A 14417-nucleotide genomic window follows, 5' to 3' on the forward strand; every position below is an offset into this window, starting at 1 on the left:
TCTCCCGTGAAGCTTTGGGGTGGGGGTGGGGGTGCGGGGCCCGTGTAGGGGGAGAAGCTGGCTGCCAAAACCGGTGTCTCCCAGCCGGGCTCCGGCAGGCTCTGCTCTGCGCCTCTATGTGCGTGTGTGTGTTCGGTTGCACATATCCGTTCTCTGTCTTCCTTTCTAATGAATACACAGGCTTCCATTTCCGACAGAGCGCTCTTGTCAGCTTCTAGCTTCTTGTCAAATGCCTGCTTCCAGCCACGGTTTGGAGGTGTAATGAGGCTCCGAGGGAAAAGCTGGCTTCTGAGTTAAGACTGATCTGCGAGGAGAAGGGGAATCAGGGGACCGAGGACGGGGACAGGGGGCAGAAGCTAATACTTAGGAGTAAGTGCAGTGCGACAGCCCCTGCGCTAGGGCTTTATCTACCTGTCCCAGGCAGTCCTAAGGCCACCCTAGGAGGTAGGTGTTAGCATTTCTGTACAACAGATACTCTGGTAAACATATTCCGAATCATTTCGGATTGGCTTAGTGCCTTCAGTACTAAGTTAGTAAATTCATTTGGTTCGACACACGTCTGTGATGGCCTGTCCTGTGGCCAGGGGCTGGGCACAGGACACAGAGCAGCCATAGCCTCTGGCCTCTGTCTACCAGACACAGAAACGGAGACCTGAGGAGGCTCAGATAGGGAAGCAGAGCCTCCCTCTGTGCGACAGAGGGTGCAGACACGATGAATCCTGGGAGGCTGTGCCAAGGCCAGAGCTGGTGTCTGAGCAAGGCTGGGAGACTGGCTAAGGGTTTACCAGACGCGTGGGGGCCCGGAGGAGCTCCCGATGATGTGAAGAGCAGGTGCAGGTATACGAGGACGTAGGACAGGGTGGGGATGGCCTGCCGCAGTTCTGCCCAGTCTCCAGAGGAGAGAGGATGTCAGGGGCACCCCGAATTGCCAGTGCAGGGTGTCTGATGCCTTGCTGGGGAGTTAGACAGTAACTGATGGCAGTGAGCCCCTGGAGAACTTGAAGCCAAGGAGAGAGGAAGTGAGTTTGGGGATTTGGAAAGCTGCTCAAGAGACACGGTAGAGGCTGGTCTGGAGAAGACAAGGCAGGGGGTGGGGAAACCTACGGCGTGTGACAGCCCGGAAGTCACGGTGGGGTGCGGGGAGCGCAGGGGTGCGGGTGTACGAGGTAAAAGGCGTAATTTGGCATCTGTGCTGGGGAACAGCAGAACGGGTCAGGATTCCCCATCTCAGGTTGAGAAGTCATGAAAAAGAAAAAGGAGTCAGGAAAAGGGCAGAGGAAGATCGTTCACTAGGGGAGAAATGTGAAATACATTTTAAAAAGACTTACAAAGAGATACAAGAACGATGAAGCTAACGCAGTATGAACGTTTTTCTGAATTTAGTCGTGTTTCTGAAATTTAGGTCGACTTATAGACAAAAGCAAACACTTAAGTGAGTTAAGACAGAACTAGGTTTCTGGCCCAACACGGACCCGACAGTAGGGAGAACGGGACGGGGTGGTTTGCCCGTCGCCGCAGGGCCATGGGAGGTGGTTATTCTAACCATCTGGCACCTGGAGGCTGTGGAGGTGCAGGCTGGGCAGGTGGTGGCTGAGTGTCAGCTACCAAGGAAGAGGGAGGCAGAGGGGCCATCGGCGGATCTCTCCTGAGGGCTGAGGAGAGAGGAGGGGGGACACCCAGGCTTCTGGGCCGCGTTGAGTGCCACTCGTGTGCAGTGGGGTCCTCTGTATGTTGGGGAGCACACGGAGACTGTGCAAGGCCTCTGCGAGCAGAGTGTATGGTCATTTGGTAGCTTGTGTGAGCCTGGGCTACACATGGGATGGGTTTATAATCTGGAATGATGTTAAACAAGGAAAAACCAACTCCTTAGGGTCCTGGTCACGCTGATGCAGTCACCGTTGGGAAAACGGATGCACTTGTAGTGGAAAGATCGTGAAACTTGGAATCTGGAGACCAGGGTTCACGTTTTGCCCTGCCACTTAGTAGCTATGTGACCTTGGGCAAGTGTCCCCTCTCCGAGCCATTTCTTTCTCATTTGTAATTACAATAATTTGCAATTATAATAGAGCTATAATAGTGACATCTGCCTCGCGGAAGTCTTGGGTCGTCACAAGTGTTGGTGTGTGTGAAAGTATTTCATAAATTGCAGAGCTTTGTTCAGCAGCTGGTGACCTTTCTAGACCCTAAGCATTTTATAGAAAGCGGTGCCTGTGCCTCCAAAGCATCGGGGACCCTCAGGAAATGCTGGTTGTGTTTATGGATGAATCTGCTGCAGCACTAGGCATTTTCTGGAGCCATTTGCCAGGGGCCCTCTCCCTGTTCACACTGTTGGATGGGGAAGGTAGAGTATCTGACACATATAGCGGCCACCAGGAGCGGCGATGCCAGCACCGGATGCCCAGACAGCGCTGAGGGCCCCGGATCTCAGAGGCGGACATTTTAACATGGTTTCCAGTTTCAGGGTGGCCCCGCTTGGAGTTCAGAAGCAGAAAGCAGACCGGGGACTGCTCCCACTCCTCTGCTGCTTGCCCCCCAACATGCATGCCTGCACAACTCCGACGCATGGGGTCCCCGTCCTCACAGCCAGGTCTTTGCTGACTCGCCGTCATTCCCCATTTTCCTAACTCTCACTTGGGACGCCCTGCTCGTGGCCCCTGGAGGGGAAGCGGCGGGTGCCGGGGGTCTGCAGCCGGCTTGCTCACCCCTGTGGTTTCCTCGTGTCCTGCCCCAGGTCGTCTTCCACGATGTCGGCGTGCTGACGGACAAGCTCTTCCCGGTGGTGGAGGCCATGCAGAAGCACTTCAGTGCCGGCTCAGGGACCTACTACAGCGACTCCATCTTCTTCCTCTCGGTCGCCATGCACCAGATTATGCCCAAAGGTAACCCGGACTGCAGGCTGGTAGCCCTGGTTTTTGACGTTTGCGTCTATTCCCCTGGCTCCAGTGCTTCTCCAGTTTCAGAGAGCAGAGCTCCGCCGAGGCACAAAGGAGAGGGCGGGGGGTGGGGGAGTGGGGGGCGCCCAGCCACACCATTTGTGTAACAGAGCTTCCTGGACAGAGACTCAAGGGCCCTGGGTTGCACAGCCGCGGGGGCCCATTCACGAGGACGGTGGGAGCTGTGCGCTGTGGTATCTATCCCCGGACTCAGGTGGGGCGTCGGGGCTCTAGGCCTGGCTCTCTCCGCACGCACGCCCCCCTCAGGGACTATGTTTGCTCATCTGCAACCTGGCAGGTCGTGCGAGAGAATCCTCCAACCAAACCTGTGATCCTCTTCTCTCTAGTTCTTTTTTTTTTTTTTTTAATGTTTTATTTATTTCTAGGAGAGAGAGAGAGGCAGCGCGAGAAGGGAGGGTCAGAGAGAGAGGGAGTCACAGACTCTGAAACAGGCTCCAGGCTCTGAGCTGGCAGTCAGCACAGAGCCCGACGCGGGGCTCGAACCCACGAGCCGCGAGATCATGACCTAAGCGAAAGTCGGACGCTTAACTGACTAAGCCACCCAGGCGCCCCCTCTTCTCTCTAGTTCTTACCTGTATTTATCTGACTTTAAAATCTCCAGTCTTGGGGCTCAGTCGGTTAGACGTCCTACTTTAGCTCATGTCATTAATTCACGTTTGTGGCTTCAACCCCCCACGTCGGGCTCTGTGCTGACAGCTCAGAGCCTGCACCTGCTTCGGATTCTGTTCCTCCCTCTCTCTCTGTTCCTCCCCTGCTCGCACTCTTTCTCTCTCTCTCGAAAATAAACATTAAAAAATTTTTAAAAATCCAATCTAGATGTGAGAGGTGCAAATTATAACTAGGATTTTTCTGGAACTTTGAGGCACGATCAGAGGATTTTCTGGGCTTTGGTCTCTCCGGGGCAGAAGAGATTGATTATCTGGTCTGTGACAGGTTGGGCTTGTGTAGAAATGCTGGCATGTCTGGTCACCCGCGGATTAGAACCCTTGGAGGCTTCTTGGTGGTGGGGTGTCCCAGGCTGCTGGGCTCTCCTCCTCCCAGTGATCTGTGATTGATTCTGGAGCCCTGCATATTCCCTCCAGTGCCTGACCTGGTGAACCATGACCTGGGGCGAGGAGAGGAGTCCCTGGTTCTTGGGGTAGCTGTGACCTCAGATGTGACTTAGGTTGGGTTTCCAACAGTCAGTCCAAGCAGAACCTGATGGCCCAGGGGACAGCCAGGCCATTTGGTGGAGGCCTGCTGGCCCCGTGGACCAGATGTGAGGGCGGAGATGGGGGCCTGCTAGCCAGGAGCTCAGGAGCTGCAGCTTGAAGCTGGGTTCCCCTCGGCAGACTGGTGTCCCTGGACTCCACAGGCAATTCTGGCCCGCCCATGTGGCTGTGACTTTGCCTCCACCAGGCAAGTCACTGCGTCACAGAGGCCTCTGACTGTTCTCTAAGCTGGAAGGCGAGGGCTCAGGGAGACTCACTGAGCAGGAGTCTGGCCGAGAGAGGAGGGCTGGAGGAAGAGGTAACATTTGCGATTCTTTGCAGAAGCCAGTGCAGCTCTGTGAGCTCACGGAGTTCTCCCCCCAGCCCTGTGCCGTCATAGCGGGGAGACCGAGGAGCTGACCTGCCCGGGGTTAGACAGCCCAGTAGGCCGCCGAGCTGAGATTTGGGCCCCGGGCAGTGTGACTTAGAGGTCTGCTTCTCCAGATGGCAGCTCCTTCTGTTGCCTGCAGCGTGCCATGTGCGGGCCCTCTGGGCAGGCCCGGTGCTGGTGCCGCGGGCAATGCGGATGGGAAGCAGGTGTGCTTCCTGCTGTCCTGGATTCTAGGAGGAGACAGACGGAAGTGCTAGTCCCAGCCCTGGCGCCAGCCACTCGGGTGCCTTTGCTGAGCCACTTTGACTCTCTGGGCCTCAGTGTCCCCACCTACAAAATGAGGGGGCTGGTCTAGTGAGCTGTTTCGGCTTGCGCTGAGAAGAGTCCAGGCTCACAGGAATCCCCCTGTGGGTTTCTGCGGTTCTACCCTAGCCTACCTTTCTCGTATCCCCGCCCCCTCCTAGCAGTCCGTCCTGATTGGTGCATAGAAGAAGCTTTGGAGCAGGATTCCGCTTGGTCAAAGGATACCATGATTAAACTAATTTGAAATGTCTTGACTAGATGGGCCTTTAGGGCTTGGCCAGCCCTGTGGTCCTGCCTGTGTGATTGGCTTAGCGAAATGCTGTGAGGGATTTCCCCTATCAGCTAGCCGGCCACCACCTAGCATGTGCTAAACTCCAGGCCAGGTCATGCTGTGGGCCACCCTGAAGTAGGGGACATAGAGCTCCTTGGGGATGGTCAGAGCAATGCTAGTTGTGCCTCACAGCGCTAGACCGGACTAGGCAGATGAGGAGAGTCAGGCAGCTCCCGGCTCTCTGACTTGGCCCTGCCCTAAAGCCTGGCTTTGCCCCGGGGGACGATGTCTGCAGGGACAAGGCTGTGGCCAGAGCTTCGCTGTCCCTGCGATAGATCAGATTTCAGTTTCCAGCCGAGTCCAAGTGGGATCACGCCTCTGAGGGGCCCGTGTCAGGTGGGGAAGGAGCTGATGTGGCCACACAGGGAGTCCTTCCTTTAGGTGGATGGTAGAGTGTTGCCGGAGATTCGCTTTTACATCTGCCCAGAGTCCACTTCCTAAGAAGGGAGTTACTAGGAGTTACTAAAATCTGATGGTCATAAAACGAAACGAGCAGTCTTGGGGGTCCTTGCGGAGTCCGGGCGTCTCTTCCCGGCCGCCAGCTCCTTTGGCACGTCCTGTGAGTTTTGGAAAGGATGCTTTGTTTTCCAGCACCGTCAGTGCTGTCATGTTGTCATGGCTCCGTACTGCTGCCTTTTTGATAGTCATCTCTTTTTTAAAAATCCTAGAAATTACTGTTGCTTTGTGCTTTGTTGTAGGTTTTGTTCTTGTATCATTAGTGCATTTTTGCTGCTTTGATTATTTTGTTTCTTTCACAGAGTCCTTTTTCCTCTGGGAAAATGAGAGGGGAGCGGGGTGGGTCATGAGCCCTGGGCCAGGGCGGGTCAGAAAGGCGGGTCAGAAAAGCTTGCGTTTCCCTGACTTCTGTCTCCAGAGCTCCTGCCTGTGCTTGCCCCAGACATGCAGCTTATTTCTCTGTGTTGAAGCATCTCCTCGCCCTCCCCTTCCTGGAGCATAGGGGTCACCCTTTCGAACCCGAGCTACATTTAAAATATGTTTACTTCTTTTTCTAGTTTCAAAGTAACATTCATAGAAGAAAACCTGAAAACTACATGAAAATAGAAAAAAGTTATTTTTTTACTACTATCCAGACTCTTCTAATATTTTCCCAGCACGTAGCTTTTTATAAATTTTTTTTAACGTTTATTTTTGAGAGAGAAAGAGACACAGCATGAGCGGGGTAGGGGCAGAGAGAGAGAGAGTGCGAGATGCAGACCCCGAAACAGGCTCCAGGCTCCAAGCTGTCAGCACAGATCCCGACGTGGGACTTGAACTCACGAACTTGTGAGGTCAAGACCTGAACCGAAGTCGGACGCTTAACCGACTGAGCCACCCAAGTGCCCCAACATGTAGCTTTTTAAAAACGCAGGCAAAGTTATGCATATATTTCAAACATTCTGTCTTTTTATACATATCAAAATGTGAAATTGAACATTTAAACTCCAAAAATGAAAGACATGGTACGAGTCAAGCTGTATCCTGACATTTGCAATTACATTACTCATCACTATTATCTGTGTATCATAGTCTTTGAGAAAAGTTTGAATGGCTCTGCTGCATGGATGAAACTTAGTTTGCATTATCATATCCCTGTTCTCAGCTATCTGACACTTTCTATTTTTTTCTACAATCATAAATTACACTGTGATTAATATCCACATACATAAAGATTATTTCCTCGAATTAAAATTATTTCTCTACGGTAACTCCCCATGGGTGGAGTTACTGCGCCAAAGGTGATCCTTACAAAGCCAACCTGTGTCAACCGCCCGTGCCCCCATGTCACCAGCTGGCACATGTGAGGGTCTGCACGGTTCTCTATGCCCATTGTGGTCTGGCCTCTCGGAGGGACCTCGGGTAGCTACATACCGACAGAAGAAGGAGCAGGGAACTGAGGTCAGGGCACTGCTCTGAGTTGCAGGGCAAGCTGGGGCTCCCAGCCCGGGATCTGGTGACCATCCCATGCTCATTCTGATGGCCTGACCTGAGCGTCCAGCCTCTCGCACCCCTGCAGCCCCGTGGAGCTTACGAACCTGGTTACCTTGCTCCTCTCCTTGGCTCCTGGCTGCAGCCTCGTGGAGAGGCCCTGGCTGGGCTGGGTGGGGGGCGCTTAGCCCCCTGTGTTTTGCTCTGATTGTCCCCCTTGGGAGCAGTACCCCGCAGACCGCATCTGCCGAGTGAGGGCTGGGGGGCCCTGCCTGCAGAACATGCCGGCTCTGCTTTAGATCACAGCTGGTTTCCCTTTCTGTTGCACGTTGGAGGGGTCACGTGTGGCCCGCAGCCTGTGGCCTGAGGTTTGTCACCAATGCAGACACCTGTATGCAAGGGGAAGGAAACAGCTGTTGCCCAGCTGGAGCTGGAGGGAATGAAGACCGGCTCGTCGGGCCCTGCTGGCCCTCGCCTGGGCCGCCCGCTCCGAGGACCTGTCGGCTCCAGCTGAGGAACACGGGCCCTAACAACAGGCGTCACCACGGAGCCTAGCCCGTGGTTGTGGTGGCCCCCAGGCAGGGCAGGCGGGCGCCCAGACGCTCAGCCAGTGTGTAAGTCCAGCCAGAGGTGCCAGGATCCCTTGGAAGGCGCTCCTGTCCTGTGCTCGGCCCTTTGCCAGTGTACATCGTTGCCCGAGGGGCTGGTGTGCGCATGACACAGTGCTGGCCGCTCCGGGTGTCTCAGATGTGTTGCCAGGTTGCCGCTTCCTGGGCTCACGGTAGTGGGGTGGGTGGCATGGTCTCCCGGTTAGGGGTGTGAAGAAAACCATGAGGGTTTCAGAAAAGGAGGAGTATCAAGGCATTTGGCATGAAGGAGGAGGGCTTCATGGAGGAGGTGGCACTTAAGGTGAGCTTTGAAGGGCAGGTAAAGGTTCATGGTTTGAAATGGGTAGTGAGCAGCTGAGGCAGCTGGGAAGTCATGGTGCGTGTTTGGGAAATCGCGCCCTGCCAGTCGCGATGCACATATCAGAGCACGTGTTGGCAAGGAGTGGGAGAGGGGATGGACGAGGGACGGTGGCGTGTGCCATGAAGGCTTGCGTGCCAGGCTGACAGGCTGGCCCTTGCCCATAGAAGACAGAGTCTTTGTGGGAATTTTTGACTTGGCGGCACCTGACCAGACTTGTGCTTTGGGAAGGCTGGTGTGTCTGAGATGGGGTGGGTCACTGTGGGAGACCGTGTGCCTGGCTGCGTACCTGTACTGAGAGGTGGCTAGGCTGTGAGAGACTCCCAGGAGGGCTCCCTGGCCTCAAGCAGCGGCTAATCTAGAGTGTGTCGTTGCGTACGCGAGTGTGCACCATGCCTACGTGTACCGAGCATATACACTTATGGAAGCTGAGACCTGGTAGGCATCCCTAGCCTGTGCTTAGGCCCCCTCTTTCCATGAGAGTTCTTATGCTGGCATTACCCTGGCCATTGTGGGAAGTTATGACCTGACTTGCAGCTTTTAGCAGCTCTGTGGGGCCAGAACAAGAGGACTTGTTACAACTTAGGGGGTTGTAAACTCCTGCCAAATCATGCAGTTATTCCTGTCATGGAACCACTTGCCTGCCAATCCTTTTCACTTTAGTGAGAATTAGCCCCATCTGATTGCTTTCTTCTGCATACTGAATTGAGATAGAGGCTCCAAGGGAACCAGATGACTAATATATGTGTTGAATTAATAAATGAGGTTGAGGGAAAGGTGGAAGGGAAGAAGAAAAGGTATTTTGGAGCCTCGTATGCTCCTCAGCCTTTTGGACATAGGCTCAGGGTTATGTTGACAGACCCGAGTCCAGGCAGAAGGAAGCGGGGAGGAGGGAGACCCACTGTCTGATTCAGACGTCGCGTTTTCCCCCAGTGGGCCCTGGAACCCAGGTCTGAGCCGTAGAGCTACGCTTCAGCCACACAGTGCCTTCGCTTGGCCTCTGAAGCCTAGCCTGGGCCCTTGACCCTTTTTACCCTGGTTTCTATTGAGGTGGGGAGTATAAAAAAATTCTTGATGATCTCCTGATGAGCTTCAGGCAAAACCAGCTCCGTAAGTGGTTATACAGCTTGGGTCCCGATGGACCCCGGGGCTGCTGCGCCCTCGGGTCTGTCCACCTTCTGCTGGTTTGCCTCCCAGCGGGTTGAGGCGCGGAGCCTCCCCTGACTCAGCCTGTGGTGTGGACTGGCATCTTCAGGGTCGGGGTTCCTGCAGGCGCCGGCCGTGGGTTGTGCCGGCAGCACTGGTGTCTGGGCTTCTCTGTGTGCCTGGGAGGAGTCGGGGGAGGGGGGGTCATCCTTGGGGCGTGGGGACTGGCACTCTGACCGGCTCTGTTTAGGGCACACTGCAGAGGGGTGTGTGAGGTGAGGAAGAGGGTGTCTCTGCCTGTCTCACATCTCTCCATGGCAACCCCCCGTCTTTATAAAGGCTGTTCATGTCCACCTGTCAGGGGGCACAGCAGGCACCATGATCCCATTTTTCAGACAAGGGGATTGAGGCACAGAGAGGGGGAGCGACTTTCCAGGGTCACAGTGCCTCCCCGAGCAAGGGCAGGACAGAGGCCCCCTGACTCCCAGCTGGTGCTGTTCCCACCCATGTGTGCACCGAGGGCACCCCTGCACGTCCCTGGCCGGGGCTGGAGGCTGGCCCCGCTGTGCTCATGGTTCTGGGCTTCCCGTTCAGGCCTGGCCTCTGAGACAGCTTGGGAGCATTCGCAGTTGTGGAAGCTTCTCTCTGTTTGCCTGTGAGTCCATCAACCAAAACCTGAGGGCCGGCTCTGCCCCTGGGCCTGTGCTATCACTTTGGGCGGGGGGCTAGCCCTGTGCCTGGGGCTTTGGGGTGAGCAGGGGAAACTCAGTTTTGCCTCAAGTGAGGCTAAGCTCAACCAAGGTGAGAAGCCAGACGTAAGCCACACCGTTCAGGAGAGATCGCAGAACTCTCCCCCTGTTGTGCGGAGGGGCGAGTGGGCAGAGTGCACTGCACACCCCTCTCCAGCCGGGCTTTCCTCCTCTGTGAAGTGGGGGTAACTTCCCCTCTCTCCCTTGCTTCCGGGCTATTGTGAGGAGTGGTCAATGTGGGAAATACTGAACGAACAGCGATGTGCTGTGGTTGATGATGGTGATGATTGCTGCTTCATGCTGGTGTTCCTTCGGGGCAGATCCCCCCAAGGCATCTAGGCTCCGCCATCTAGGAGCACCCCCAGCTGCCCTGGTCACCGCCGGCTGTCTCCACACTGGCCGGGAGGAGAAACCCGGTGCCCAGTTAGGTGTAGAGGACTGTGCCGGACGGTGCGCTGCCCGAAGAGGTGGTCCGGCCGGTCGACCTCTCAGAGCTGGAGCCGACATCACATTGTCCCACTGGCGTGTGATGGGGGTGGTGACTGCCCCGGGATGATGACACCGAGCTGCAGGGAGCGGGGGTTGTTGAAGGTGTGGTCAAGCAGATCTGTTCTCTAGCTGCCTAGCCCCCTAACCCGGGGGGTCCTGCTGACCCTGTGCATAAGCAGGAATCAAATGTGTGAGTTCTGCAAATGGACAGCATGAAGCCTGGAGAGGGGAGGTCATTAGAGCCAAGTCACCTAGTGACTAAGAGATTGGGACCTAGGCCGTCCAACTCTGCTTCTCTCCTGGCCTCAGTTTCCCCAGCTAGTAAAGCAGGTACTGGACTCCATCATCTCCGCTGTCCTCTCTAGCCAGGTCTCCTTCTGGGTATTTCTGAAACACGTGCTCCTCCGAATGCTTACCAGGAGCGTGTTGGCCCCGTAGGTCACGTGTGTGTGTTTTCTGATGTTCCAGAGTTTTCAGTTGTGTCTACCCTTCCAGATATTGACACATGCGTGTGCACACGTGTCTGTTTTCGAGCGTGTCTTCACCCTGACTTCAGAGAGGCTCCTTTGGCCCTGGGCACTTTGGGCCTTTGTCTCTTCTTACATCTGTCTCACTGTATTTATCCAAGTGTTGGATTGTTTACAGAAGTTTTAGATTTATAGAGAAATTAGGAAGGTAATATGGCAAGTTTGTATACACTCCATACCTGTTTTCCCCTATTATTAACATATTACCATAATATGATACATTTATTACAGTTAATAAACCAATATTGATATGTTATTATTAACGAAAGCCCACACTTTATTCAGTTTTCCTTAGAGTTAACCTAATACCCTTTCCTGTTCCAGGATCCCAGCTAGGATACCCTATCACAGTCAGTCGTCACGTCTCCTTAGACTTCCCTTGGCAGTGGAATTTTCTCCAACTTGCCATACTGCTTTTGATGACCTTAACCATTTTGAGGAGTACTGGTCAGATATTTTATAGAGCGTACCTCAGTTGGGATTTCTCGGATGGTTTTCTCATCGTTAGACTGGAGTTACGGGTTTTGGGGAAGAACAACATAGTGGTAAAGTGGCGTTTTCTTTTTTAATGTTTTTTATTTATTTCTGAGAGAGAGAGACAGCATGAGCAGGGGAGGGTCAGAGAGAGGGGGAGACACAGAATCCGAAACAGGCTCCAGGCTCTGAGCTGTCAGCTCAGAGCCCGACGTGGGGCTTGAATCCACCAACAGTGGGATCATGACCTGAGCCGAAGTCGGACGCTCAACCGACTGAGCCACCCAGGCGCCCCTAAAGCAGCATTTTCACCCCATTGTGTCAGTGACACAGCGCAGCATATCACGGGTACGTGACTGATGACTGCTGCTGATGGCCTTGATCTCCTGGCGGAGCTAGTGTTAGATTTCCCCGCTGTGAAGTTACTCTCATTTCCCCCTGCCTGTGCTTACAGACTGGACGGCCCCTTTTCAAAGGGTGTGTGTCCATTGCCCGGACCTCATCCCTCAGATGTCTGCCTCCTCACGATGCCAGCCGCTGTCTGTGGGAGCCCAGAGATTCTGGAAGGCTGCTTCACATTCCCGAGGGTAGGCCCCATTCCACTGGCTTGGTCAAGAGATGACCGTGCTGGAGCTTTTCTCAACTTGCAGCGTCAGTGTCGGCAGGGAGCACTGAGCCAGGCAGGCCTGAGGCAGCTGAAGGGGACTTGGTCCATCACGGAGAAGAGGAGCGCGGGCTGAGGGTCAGAGCGAGCGGGGGGCAAATTGCTGCTCTGAGACCCACCAGGTTTGCTACCATAGGAAGTTGCTGAAAAGAGGCCATATGGTGTCGTGGTTAAAAGCATGGGCCGGGAGCCATTGTGCCTGCTCCTGGCAGCCCCGTCACTAGCCTATTGTGTGACTCTGGCCAAGTTGCCCAATCTGTCTATGTCTTGGTTTTCTCCTCTATAAAACAGAGGTAACAGTTCACATCTCATGGGGTTGTTATGAGAGTTAAGCGAGTTCATATATACAACAGGCTTAGCACAGTTAGCGTGCCTTGTCTCCGCATCTCAGTTTCCCTGTCTGTAAGATGGGGATGATACAGCACCACAGAGGGCTGCCAAGATGGTACCTGTACGAGTCCCCCGCACGGCACGTGGCCCATGGCAAGTGCCCAGTAATTGTCGGCGGTTTGAGTGACGATGAGGAGTCATGCCTCCAAACGCAGCACCAAGGGTGTGGGGCTGCAGTTACTCTCAGGCTCTTAGAGCACACACGTTTGCCTTCTGGAAAGAGCTTCTGATCTGGGATGTGGAAATTTCCTGGATGATTCTGGGCAAGTCATGTCCCCTCTTGCCTCCCAGGTAAGGACTGCTGTGTCTGACCTGCCTTCCTCTCAGGGTAACTGTGAGCTGGAAATTGAGTAATGCAGCTGAAAATGCTTCCTCTCCCTCACCTTCTGGAAGACCTTTTCCAATGGTTCCCAGAATCCGGGTACCTGAAATCTGCAGTCACAACACGTCATCACCCCCGTAGCCCCATCCTGTTCATGTTTCCTGAGGAGATCTGCGTGTGCAAAAAGACCAGCAAGTGCAAGATGTTGCAAATTCCCAGGAAAGGTAAGGCTTGGGGCCTGAGCCTCCTCTGCCCCAGAGTCACCTTCATGAAGCCCAGTGACGCTTGCTGTGGTAGAAGAGAATGACAAAGCTGGCTGGTTTTGAATTTTTAAAAAATGTTTATTTACTTTTGAGGGATAGAGAGAGAGAGAGAGAGAGAGGGAGGGAGGGAGGGGCAGAGAGGGAGACGGAGAATCTGAAGCTGGCACCAGGCTCTGGGCTGTCAGCACAGAGCCTGATGTGGGGCTCAAACTCACAGACCACAAGATAATAACCTGAGCTGAAGTCGGACGCTTAACTATCTAAGTCACCCAGGTGTCCCAAAGCTGGCTGGTTTTGAATCGGGGTTGGCTCAGGCTTCCTTGCCCCTCTTTTTCTGGCATCATGGGTGCCATCACCCCAAGTGTCCTTATTTCGGCAATCCGTGGCTGGGGCCTTGTTGTCATGAGGCTGGAGGCAGACAGCTGGACTCTTTTGAGGACAGTGTTGGGTCCACTTTGGGTCAGTGGCACTGGATAGGAAAGGCTGGTGTGGGTCTCGGGTAATTTATGTGCAGGCCCCTGTGAGAAAGAATGGAGGCAGGGCCAGAATGCCTGTAGGCGGGGCCAGAGCTGACGTGGGGAGTTCCAGACTGGCGGCTCTCCATGCATTCATCTATTCGTTCATTTTTTTCATTCATTCATACTTTGAAACACCAAGGTCAGCGTACAAACTTTAGAAGAAAGCCTTTAAAATTCCATTTTTTTTTTCCCTTAAGTGAAATTTGACAAATGTAGTAAAAGCCATATTCGGTTTAGGTTTCTTTATTCTCTGCTCTTTGCGTTTTTACTTACTGCCATGGGAGGTCTCATGTTCTCTAGTGTCCTTACATGACACTTTTCTAAAATAGAGACGCCTTTTAAAGGCTGGTTTGTGGAACTTCATCATTTTGTTCTGCTCAAAACCAGAGGAAAAATCTGTAATCACTGTTTAGTTATCCGTCTGTGAGGCAGACATGCATCTAACGAGAAGGGTCCTTCCGGAACCTAGGGTGTAGTAGAGAGGGAGTGAGGACTTTGGCCTCTTCTCTACCCTTAACCCCATCAGCCTCAATATCAGGAGAAAGTGGAAACAAGGGGCCTCTAAACTCATTGACGCTGCTTTAAATGGTTTTCTAGTCTCTGAAACCCCTTAACGTGAAAGGTCCTGGCCAGCACGTGCCTGTAGCCACGGTTAGTCCTGCGGCCTCTGCTTCCTTCAGGGGTAAGGTGGCCTGAGGACAGAGGGCAGGTGGTTTAGTGTTGACGTGGGCTCCGCCACCCTGGGAGTGGGTTCTAGCTCTGCCCCTGGCTATCCTAGCCGTCGGATGTGGGGGAGAGAGAGACCTGCCCCCCG

At 54.1% G+C, this 14417-nt stretch overlaps 1 protein-coding gene across 9 annotated transcripts in view; it reads left to right on the top strand.

Annotated features, from left to right (window-relative positions):
- XXYLT1 (xyloside xylosyltransferase 1) overlaps nucleotides 1-14417 on the top strand; it is a 159069-nt gene that overhangs the window by 25073 nt on the left and 119579 nt on the right. For all 9 annotated transcript variants that reach the window (XR_013332748.1, XR_013332751.1, XR_013332745.1 and 6 more), the window contains exon 2: nucleotides 2732-2879. Coding sequence is in view for 1 of the 9 variants with exons in the window: in XM_077754354.1 (XP_077610480.1) it covers nucleotides 2732-2879 (148 nt within the window). In the remaining 8 variants the exon portion in view is untranslated. The remainder of the gene's footprint in view (nucleotides 1-2731; nucleotides 2880-14417) is intronic.

The sequence above is a fragment of the Crocuta crocuta genome, unplaced genomic scaffold (assembly GCF_008692635.1).
Source record: "Crocuta crocuta isolate KB4526 unplaced genomic scaffold, BGI_CrCroc_1.0 scaffold70, whole genome shotgun sequence".
Taxonomy (NCBI): Eukaryota; Metazoa; Chordata; class Mammalia; order Carnivora; family Hyaenidae; genus Crocuta; species Crocuta crocuta.